Source organism: Tupaia chinensis, unplaced genomic scaffold, assembly GCF_000334495.1.
Source record: "Tupaia chinensis unplaced genomic scaffold, TupChi_1.0 Scaffold000381_1, whole genome shotgun sequence".
Classification (NCBI taxonomy): domain Eukaryota; kingdom Metazoa; phylum Chordata; class Mammalia; order Scandentia; family Tupaiidae; genus Tupaia; species Tupaia belangeri.
The window spans coordinates 1,918,692-1,930,291 of record NW_006159883.1 but is presented as its reverse complement, the minus strand read 5'-3'; the positions used below and the strand labels follow the sequence as shown (position 1 = coordinate 1,930,291).

The following is an 11,600-nucleotide window of genomic DNA, read 5'->3' as shown; positions in this document are numbered from 1 at the left end:
TTAAGGGAGCTGGATTCCACATGGCCAAACATGCAGTTAGTCCCAGACCTGGTGGCTTAAGTAGCACACTGAGCAAGCAGATGCCTCAAATTCTGACAGAACGGTGAAATGGAGAAGGGATTAAAGCATGACCATGCCCCACTAAATGGTGCTTTCTCCTCTCTGTTTCTGTCTGGTGCACATATGCACCCTCTGATGGAAAAATGGAATAAAAGTATGGTTTTTGGTTTTGTTTTGTGTGTTTTTAATTTCCAGGTGGTGTGTGAGCTCACTAAAGAGACAGACAAAAAGGTGAGAGAGGGAGTGAGAAAGCAACCCCCACGGATGATAAACATGATGCAAACCCTTATTCTTCATATCTCTCCTGTCAGGATTTTTGGCATGCATGTTTAAATCTATGGTGTCCGTGACTTGAAAAACACAGTTGGATATGTGGGATCCAGTTGCCTTAAACACCACATAACCAGCTGGCCTGAATTTTTTTTTTTAAACAACAAAATCTATGCATTGTTTTTGTTTGTTTGTATGTTTTTTAAAGATGTTTTTGCTATAGGGTGCGTATGCTCACTGGAAAGACAGAGAAGAGAAACAGAAAGACAGAAAGCGAGAAATCACCCCCCCAGGGGGATGGCCACACCACAGTCCCTTCTTCTCCATTCTCCTCTCGGGATCTTGGGCATGCACGCACACGTGCCCGGCATGAGTTTAAGCTACCGGGTCTGGAATTCAAACTGCCATCGACTTAGCCATTACGCTAACTGCTGGTCTCTGCTTTTTTTTTTTTTTTTTCATAATAGATATTTTTAAATGAATTTTTTATGACCCCCTTATACACACACAAATTATTTTGCTATTCATCCATCAGTAGACACTTTGATTCTACATCTTGTCTACTGTGAATAATGCACCAATGAACATGGGATAATGGTTTCCTTTGGGTATATATGCAGAAGTGAGACTGTTAATCACAGAGTAGTTCTATTTTTAATTTTTGATGAACCTCCATGTCTTATTCTATATGACTATACCAACTTACACTCCCACCATGGTGTATAAAGCTTCCCTTTTCTTCACATCCTTGTTAACACTTGTTATCTTTTGTCTTTGATAACGGTCATCCTATGGGGTGTGAGCTGGTATCTCATTGTGGTTTTGATTTTATTTCCATGGTGATTAGTAATATGAGCAGCTTTTCATGTTATTATTGGCCATCTGTATGTTTTCTTTGGGAAAGTGTCTTTTGCCAATTTTTAGTAGGGCATTTTGTTTTTCTTGCTTTGTTTTTTGCTATTGAGTTGTACAAATTTCTTAAAGATTTTGGATATTGTTATGGTTTGAATATGGTTTTCCCAAGGTTCATGGCTTTGAATGGCTTTGGGATGTGTGAGGCCTTTAAAAGGTGAGACCAGGGCTAGTAGGTGGTGTAGTAGTTACATTGCTGGACTCGCACATGGCCAACAAAAGTTTGAGTCCCAGACCTGGAGGCTTGAAAATCAAGCCAGGCACATGTGTGTGCATGCCCAAGATTCTGGGAGCAGAAGAGATTACAGCATAACCATCCCCCCTGCGGGGTGATTTCTTACTTTCCCTCTCACTGTCTCTGTTTTTCTCTCTCTCCCAGGTGAACACATGTCCCCTCATGGCAAAAACAAACAAACCTCTTAAATAAATAAATAAAAGGTAGGACCTAGTAGGACATTATTCAATCAGCTGCTGCATGGGAGGGACAACACAAGAAGTAGAAAAGTCTGTTTTCTCTTCCTCTTTCTCTCCTCTTTTTGCACATGCCTGCCTTCCTTGTTCTGTCAGACACAATGAGTCTGCTCTCATCCAATGCAAAAGAATGAAGTTGAATAATTATCTTACAATATATACACCTTTGGATTTCCAGCCAAAATCATTACCCAAGCAAACTTCTATTCTTTCTTAACTCGCCGAGTTCTCAAGTATTTCTGTTAGCAACAAAATAATGGACTAATATACGTACTAACCCCTTATCAGATACATGCTTCGCAAATACCTCCTAACCTGTAGATTGCCTTTTCTTGTTATTTTATTTACTGTGTAGAAGTTTTTTTAGTTTAATCCAATATGACTTGTGTATTTTTGCTTTTGTTGCCTGTGCTTTTGGTATCATATCCAAAATATCATTGCCAAAACCAGTGTCAAGAAGCCTTTTCTTGGGACCAGCAGATGGTGTAATGGTTACAACACTGGACTCCCATGTATGTAACCATTGCTCAGGTCCAGGACCTGGAGGCTTAAAATTTACACTGGGCATGAGTGCATGTATGCCCAAAATCCTGAGAGGAGAATGGAGGATAAGGGATTGTGGCATGGTCATCCCCCCAGGGAATGATTTCTTACTGTCTCTCTGTTTCTCCTGCGAGCACACATGCCCGATAGCAAAAATCTCTCTCTAGGGAACAGCAGTTGGTGTAATGGCTATGCCACTGGACGCCTATGCAGTCAACTGCAGTTCGAGTCCCAAACCCGGTGGCTTAAAACTCACACCAGGCATGTGTGCATGTGTGCCCAAGATCCCCAGGGAGGAGAATGGAGAAGAAGGGATTACAGTGTGGCCGTCCCCCTGGGGGTGATTTCTCACTTTCTATCTCTCTGTCTTTCTGGCGACAGCACAAGTCCTATGAGAAAAACCTTTCCGAGAAAAAAAAAAGGGCAAAAATTAAAAATCTCTCTGAAAAAAATAAAAAAGGGAAAAGAAAAAAAAAAGAAGAAGCTGTTTCTTTGTTTTCATCTAGGAGTTTTTAAGTTTCATGTCATGTATTTAATTCTTTAATCCATTTTGAGTTGATTTTTGTGTATGGTGTAAAATAATGATCCAACTTCATTTTCTTGCACTGGATATCTGATTTTCCCAATACCATTTATTATAGAATCTATCCTTTCTCCTTTGTGTGTTCTTGGCATTTTTGTCAAAAATTAGTCGTGTATTCCTGGGCTTATTTCAGGACTTTCTGTTCTGTTCTGTTAGCCTAAGTATCTGTTTTTATGTCAGTACCATGCTGTTTTCGTTACTCTATATCTGTAGTATAATTTGAAATCAAGGAGTATGATGCCTCTAGCTTTGTTGTTTCTCTAGAATGCTTTGGCTATTCAGAGCATTTTCTGTTTCCATACAAATCTTAAGATTTTTTTCTGTTGAAATGAAAAAAAAATACTATTTTGGACTTTTGATAAGATTTTGTTAAACCTGTGATTTATGTAGGTTAGTAGTAGGAAACTAGTCTAAATCTGTGTACTCGTCTAGCAATTGTGTAGGCCCTCAGGATGAATATCTAAATACTTGTTAACCAATAATTATTGTCCCTTCACTTAATTTCTGTATGTATTTTAATATCTTCATCTTATATGTACATATATAAGCAACCTCAAGTGCACTGAGAAAGAATATAGGAATATCGGTATAAATTTAAATTATAAATATTAACATGTTGCAAATGTGTCCAGTTATTCATGTTTATTCTACTCTCTGACTAGAAGATGAGGGTCTTGTCTTAAACTGTTTTTCCCCACAAATTGTACAGAAAAGTGTTAAAAATTTACTCTAGATATTGCGAAACCTAGACCCTAGGACTCTAACTCTGTAGTAGCTCTACTAAGAGTCTTTAACAAGTCTCGTAACTGTTATGAATCTCAGTACTGCTCACAGCACTAAAATGAATGAACTGGTTGGAAGGAATTATTGTCTCTTCTCCCTTGCAGCCCTACAGTTTAAACTCAGATAGTCTGCCTACATGGAAAGTGAATGTTTGCCTTCCATTTTCTCCTCAAGCTAATTTGAGTTACTTGTCAAACCTGATTCTCTGACTGGATGGAAGCCTCATTCTTCCTCTAGGGCACGTCGACTTGTTAATTCTTACTAGGCATTTTATGAAAGTGCTAAATATCATTGCAGCGATGCAAATAATACCTAAAAGAGGAATGAAACAATGTGACACAATCTCGTTGTGCAATACACTTTTTTATTTTCCTTTTACCTTTGCAGTCATCTTTGAGTAATCGTTGTGTAAACAATAGAATGGAATGAAATTACATTAAATTGTATGCAAATGTCTCTAGAACACCTTAACCATTATGACAAGGCAATTATAAATAACTTTTTTTTCCTTAGTAATATATATTTGCTTTTTAAAGTACATTAAAGAGCTGCCGTATCTAGGGTTAGCTAGGAAAGAGCGATGGTACCATTCGGGAGCCCGCCTCTCTGAAAGTTCAGACTCCAATTCTGAAAAATCCTAAGGTTTACTAGATCCATAATATGTAGTCAAGCAGAGGGCTACTTGGGTTGAAAGTATTTATTCTTGAAACTTAAGAGCGTTTTACCTTTTAGTAATTGCACAAACCCCTTTCTATTATTTTCACTCGATCTGGGTATTCTGCAAGATTTCAAGTAAAACTCGGATTCTCGTATTTTCAAGTTTAACACCTTTAGAATCACAAATCCTATCATTTAAGGAGAGCCGAATCAGAGAGGGGTATATAGATAGCAATCTAACAGAACGGCAACATTTTATATAGCATTCTACACATTCCAATGAAGCAAAACTTACATATGCCCCCTTAGGTAGAGGAGATTTTAGATCTGAGACTATTTCAGAGTCAAGCAGCCTCAGGCACATTCTTAATATGAAAGTTCGCAAGGCACCTCCCTCTCCCACGAGACAATCAGATTGTGGATTGGTTTTTAGGCAAACAAAACAAAAGAAAAAGCATCCAAGTTCCTAATTCAGTCATTTCAAAAATAAGAAGTTACAAATACCCCAAAGATAGACCTGAAACTTTTTGTTTAAATAACAAGAGATTAATTGCAAGAAGCATATAATCAAAAACTTTTTTTCTTATAGCTAAGGTGTGTAATGCATAAATATATGAAAAATAAAATTCACAGTCAGTTTTAAAACTAGAATTCAAGTTCGGCTAATAAATCTTAATTTTATAAGTATATTAATTTCTAAATACAACAAAAAAGAGGCAGTATTGTCAGGTGTACAATTAAAGTAGTATAACAGAAGTAACAACAATGAAAGGAGAAATAGGCTTCTGATAGAAAATTCCTTTTGTTGCCAATAAATAGGGCCACCTGAGTGTATTTCAGATTCTTTTCACTGAAGGTATATCCGAATTGATTGCTAAGAATATTAAAGAGCTTTTGGAAAAATCAGCAACAGTCGTGCAGCTGTAGCATTTGCTTGGTCTGGTACTGTGGATTGCTAGAGAATAAAGCATAATTCGGAGTGTTGTACATTTAAAAACAAAATTGTATCCCATTTCGTCAAAGCTGGCCTCTTCACAATCTTCTGATTTTGCTGGGAACTGGAAGTGGAGGGCAGGAGGAAGTGGGCAGGGAGAGGGAAGATTTAGGGAAGTGGGAGTGGGGCATGACAGATCAGGGTGACCTCAAGGGACATACATCAGCTGACACTCAATTGAGCAAACCCGATCAGCTTCACTTCGTCCGGAATCTCCGACCCATCACAGCCAGAAGCCTGGAAAGGGAAATAGAAACTTTCAATGCTTGCTTGTCCCTGTTCCTCATTTTTCATTTTTTTAATGAATTCACTATAAGTGGGTGTAAGTGGGTGCTAGTAGATGGTATAGTGGTTACATCACTGGACTGCCACATGGCTGACTGCGGTTGGAGTCCCGGACCTTATGGTCTGAAAACCACACCAGGCATGTGTGCATGTGCGCCCAAAAGCCTAGGAAGAGAATGAAGGAGAAAAGATTGCAGGATGACTGTCTCCCCCACCATGGGGGTGATTTCTCATTTTTCCTTTCACTGTCTCTGTCTCTCTTTCTTTCTGGTGAGCTCATGCACTTTAAGGCAAAAACCTCTAAAAAAATTTGCTATAGGTATGTGTACTCACCAGAAAGAGAAAAAGGGAAAGAGGAGAGAAGAGAGAGCAAAAGAGAGAGATAAAGCGAGAAAGCACCTCGCGGAGGATGACCGTGCTACATTCCCATCTCCTCCATTCTCCTCTCAGGGTTTTCAGGCATGTACACATACATAGTCTGTCGTGTTTTTCAAGCCACAGGGTCCATGACTCGAACTGCACAGTCAGCCATGAGAGGTCCAGCCACCTTAACCACCATGCGGCCTGGCTGGCCCATTGCTTCTCACTTTTAAAGACTTGTTTATTTAATGGCAGATCCAACCAAAGTGACAGTCTATATATATAGGGCCCTGTGTCCTACTCTATCAGAAGAGGTGCCCCAAATCACTTCTGTGAATGACTACTGGGTGCTAAGTGCTGCCAGAAATCTAGTCAATATGCCATTGAGTACAGAATAGACCTGGGATTCGTAATCCATTAAAACAACACCATTCTTGGGATCAGGCTGTGAAACTGCCAAAGAAACACAGCCTGCCAAGAAAACCATATACAAATTTCTCAACAGCTAGATCAAGTTATTTTAAATATATTCTCTATGTAGGTCCTCTTAATAATAATTTTAAAAAGAATATAGTGAAATAAACAGAAGAGGCCTTATAGGTCACTAGGGGATCATTTGCTCTTACTAATATTATTCCTGGGATGGCTCATCATAGGCAAATGCTATATAAAACCAGTGAAGTTTTACAGGGAAAGGTATTATAACAAAACTTCCTTATAACAGATTTTTGGTTGGACTATTTTAGGACATACTAATTGCCTAAAGTTAGCAAAAATAAAAAAAAGGTGTGAAATACTTTGTTTTCCTTCAAAATCAGAAGGAATTAAAAATAAGCCATTGCCCCTCAAATCTCTCACTGGTCTTAATTTATAAATCATTTTTATTTTGTTATCTCTGCTTCTCTTTTCCCATTTTACACATGCATGTGTATAGACACACAATACTCAGACTGCCTTTTTAAGCTGCCTCTTAATGCTGGGGTACATCAATCAGAATTGGACATTATATAAAGTCCACAAAATGGGGGGGATGAGTTTGATGAATGACTGTGAATAGGCAATTCATTACAAAGGACCATACAAACCTTTTCTTACTCTAATTTCTGTTAAATTACTGTCACAATTATGTCCTATGAAAAAGAGCCCTTTCTAATCATTACAATTAACCTGCTGAGCACTGCCTGTATATGTTTAGAATGTTAAAAAAAAAATAGTACATAAAGGCAGTGTTGGTCAACCCCAGTATTTTCCATTAAATAAGCAGTTAAGTTGAATACATAACTTGAATATTTAATAGCTGTCTTTAAAATACCGTTCAGTATAAGTAGTGATGCTCTTGGATAAGACAATGAACTGACTAATTGTTAAGATATTAGTATTTAAAGAAAAGAGTCTATTTTGTGCCTGTGCAGTGATATCTGTAGTTTCACTTGACATGTAGTCAGTGAAGTACATTTTTTATTTCTTGTGTTGCCAGGAGCAGCACGATCAGAAATAATTTCTTACCATTTTTAACAAAGTAGTAAAGGCACAGAAGCTATTTCACCTGCGCTATCTTTTGGTGGGTGTTTAACACACTGATAACTGTAATAGTCAACCCCTACCAATTTTCTCCTCCCGTTATCACTGGGCCTTTACCTCCATAGACCCTCCTTTCTTTCTCTCCTGAGTGGTGCTTCTTAATAGCCTCATTTACTCAACTCCCCAGTTGGGGACAGAGACATTTGTGGCTGACAAACACTACTGTTGCTGGTGGTGACAAAAAGTCAGACTGGCAAGCGAAAGTATATCACTGTACTTCAAAGCCTCAGAGACTTGGCAACATAACTGTCCAGAGGTTAAAATGACTATAAACAAAATATCCAATAGTGGTTAAACTGACTAGAAATAAAAATATTAAATCTTTAGTTATGAAGAGTAATGGAAACGAGAACTTCCAAGGGCAGAGGGTGATCAAACCAGTGGTTGTGTGGGTACGCTTCATAGGGAGTCTTTGGAGAGTCTCCCCACTCCTCCATTGCCCAGTGCTTCCCATAGCCCCACTACTGTGTCTTTTCCTGCCCAGGCTGTTTGGCTCCGCTGCAAGAAACTCTTCTTCCCTGCCTTAACACCTCATGTTCTCTCTCTAAACCACTGCTGAGTCCATCCATGGTCCCCAGTTTGCAAAACACCAATGAGGACAATGTGCAAACGATCCTGAAATTCAGAGAAAAGGGCCCAGAAATCTTTCAAAGCAGTAGTCTTCTAACTTCTTGGTTTCAAGATCCCTTTATACTCTTAGAAATTACTGAGGTGGGGCTAGCAGGTGGCATGGTGGTTAAGGTCCTTTACTCCCACATAGCCAACCAAAGTTCAAGACTCAGACCTGGAGGCTTGAAAATCACACTGGGCATGTGTGCATGCATGCCCAAAATCCCAAGAGGGGAATGGAGAAGGGATTATGGCATGGCCATCTCCCTAGTTCCCTCTCACTGTTTCTCTGTCTCTGGTGAGCACATACTTCTTATGGCAAAAACCTAAAAATTAAAAAATTTAAAAAGAGAGAATCCCAAAATCGTATGTTTATTTGGGCTGTATTTAACTTATTGTTTTAGGATTAAAACTGAGAAATTTAAAAAACACACTGAACATTTTATTTTAATAACATTAAAATATATTTTAAAATAAAACATGTTTATATAGGGCAAATTAATTATACTGACTTAGAAATTAAAAGTGAGAAATATTTTAAAATTTAAAAATATTCATTTACTGGGACCAATGGATGGCATTATGGTTATGTCGCTGGACTCCCATGTAGCCTATCATGGTTCAAGTCCCAGACTCGGTGACTTAAAACTCACGCTGGGGTACGTGTGTGTATGACAAAAGTCCCAAGAGGAGAATGGAGGAGAAGAGATTGCAGCATGACCATCCCCCAGAAAAGTGATTTTTGCTTTCTGTTTTGTGTGTCTCTCTGGTGAGTGCATGTGTCCTACAGCAAAAATCTCTCTCTCAAAAAAAAAAATCCATTTACTAATTAATAAACAATAATAAACTCAATATATATTAACGTAATAAAATGTTCGTGGAAATTAACCAGTCCCTCCTAAAAAATATCTTGACAAGTTGGCATTGCTTTATACTTTTACAAACATTTTTAATGTCTTGCTTAATAGAAGACAGCTGGATTCTCATATCCACTTCTCATTTAGTCTGTTGCCTTAGGTTGTTTATCTTGAAGTACATAAAGAAACTCCAGCTTTACACAAATATGTACTTGAAAAAGGAAAAAGTATATTAATAGACTTCCCGGAGAGTTGTGGATATAATTTGTTATTATACTAAAATTTTGCCAAACAGCAATGCCTTTGCTGGAGGGGAGGGCAGTGGGAGTGAGAGATCACCCCTGGGGGGGTTGCTCATATTGCATCCCTTCTTTTCCATTCTCCTTTCAGGACTGTGGGCACACACACACGTGGTGGTGTATTTTTCAAGCCGCCAAGTCTCGGACTCAAACTGTGAAGCTGGCCATCTAGGATCTAGCTGCCTTAACCACTATGTGACCTGGCTGGCCCCTATCTTGTACTTTTACTACCACATGATTTTTAAGCATCATTAATTTATGCAGATCTCCCAAATGTTGCCATATTTCATTAAATGATATGGACACTTCATTACACCGTGTCAACAAATTGTATTTGTTAATATCATCCGTCACCAATCTCACCAGAAGTCTTTAAGCACTAAAGGGCTGTCAAGCTTACATTGACAGATACAATTTTCCAAAATTCTGTTTTTGCTTGAATGCTCAGATTTATAATTGGTAACAAATATCGCCCATTGTTTTCCTGTAAGTGTCAGTCTTACATTATTTATTTTGAAAACATCTGCCTAATAACTGAGTCTGTATAACCACAGTTTGTCAGTTATTCTTCCACATGAAAATAATGTTTCATAAAAACAAGACAAAACAAAAAAATAGCCAGTTACTCTTACAACCAATATCACAAATGCTTTTTTTCCCAGGGACTTCCCTTGTACTTTAGTCTACTGAAGAAGGGATTCTCATATCATCACACAGAGTACCAAAAAGATGTATCCTTACATTGAGATTTAATAAAATGAATAATGTTTTCTCTTTTGGAAAATTCCTAAGTTGGTTTTGCTGTTGTTGTTGTTGTTTTCAATGAGTGACTTGAATATATGATTTGGAAGGTTTTGTAAGACCAAGATTCATACTTTGTGAATCTCAACTTCAGGAAAAGGGGGTCAAAAACATGCCATCGCAAATTAAGTCACTCTGGCATATTGATCGTTTTGAGTTAAAGATACTAAAAAACAACAACAGATGCAGGAAGATCACTTGTACTTTTCTAAAAGCAAGAGATAAAACTCCCATGTAGGACCAGACAGAGAGGTACAGTATAATGCAACTAGACACACATAGGAAAGGTCCCGGGTTCTTATCCCAAGACCTGCTTGTACATGCCATGTAGGCACACATTCCCACAATCCAGGCTGGCTGAAACAGGATGGACTGCAGTGTGAGGACCCTGTTGGGAGTGTCTTTATATCCCTCACCATACATATAGGACAAATAAATAAATAAACTTGAAAACAAAACCAAAAAAGGAAGGTATCCTACCTACACCTGGAAGAAAAAAGATATTCTTACCATCAGAGCTGGAGAGTTGAAACTGAGAGAAGTCTGTACAGACAAACCTTGTAAATGCTTGTATTTCTAGTCACTTCTCATGATTAACTATCCTTGCCCAAGCTCCTTTACCATGTCATATTTTCACAATGTCCTACTCTTTGTCCAACTCAGTATATAAGTGTTCTACTCAATAAGATTCTTCGGATTTTTATTTCTTTATAAGAGTTCTCGTGTCATGTAAAACTTATATTCAATACACTTTTATATTTTTCTCCTGTTAATCTCCCTTACAACAGTTGAATTCTCAGAACCAGCTAGGAAACCCTAAGAGGATAGTGGAGATAAAAATGCAAGTTCCCCTACAAAAGGAAAATGTACACTTTATCAGAGACAGAATGTGACAGTGCATAACACTGAACATATCTTCACTTAAGTGTGTTATTCAGTTCCTGAAAACCCACACCTCCTCTCCCCTCCAGCCAGGCTAATGTGGCCTATGCCTTGGGGAGGGGCTGAAAATGTGGTTGCCTGGCGCCAATCAGAAGGATGCTCTCCACTCCAAATGTGGTATGCTTTGGAGTCACCAGGAGAGTTTGGATCCAAGGCCTGGATCTACCCTAGGGGGTGGGAGTGATTTAGTCGGAGTGCTACTTTGGACATGGGGATATTATGAGCGCCTCAGGTAACTCCAAGGTGCTCTAGAGCTTGAGAACCAATACTGTGTTCCAGTGGTTGAATGCTGTGATGTTCCAAGTGCTCTTTAAGCACTGGTTTGAAAACTGTAGCTTGTATCAAAATCTCCCAGAAAGACATATAGGTACCTAAGACTGCAACCCCCCGAAGATTGATTCCTTAGGTTTGAGAGAGGAGCTCTAGAATTTATATTTTTGTAAGTTTCTAATTTAAGGTAAAGTAGGTCTTGCCTGTGGTCTGGGGGTTATACTTGGACACCCACTGCTTTAAATTGGGAGCAGGAGGTCCCAAGTTGACACATGGACCTTCTTCAACAGGCCATAAAGTTACCCTTCAAATCTTTATCTGAT

General features: G+C 38.5%; 1 protein-coding gene across 1 annotated transcript in view; it reads right to left on the bottom strand.

Annotated features, from left to right (window-relative positions):
* Window positions 1-3,966: 3,966 nt before the first annotated feature.
* STK39 (serine/threonine kinase 39) overlaps window positions 3,967-11,600 on the bottom strand; it is a 340,812-nt gene continuing 333,178 nt past the window's right edge. Inside the window, exon 18 of the mRNA XM_006153572.3 lies at window positions 3,967-5,510. Within this exon, the coding sequence (XP_006153634.1) occupies window positions 5,436-5,510 (75 nt within the window). The 3' untranslated portion in view covers window positions 3,967-5,435. The remainder of the gene's footprint in view (window positions 5,511-11,600) is intronic.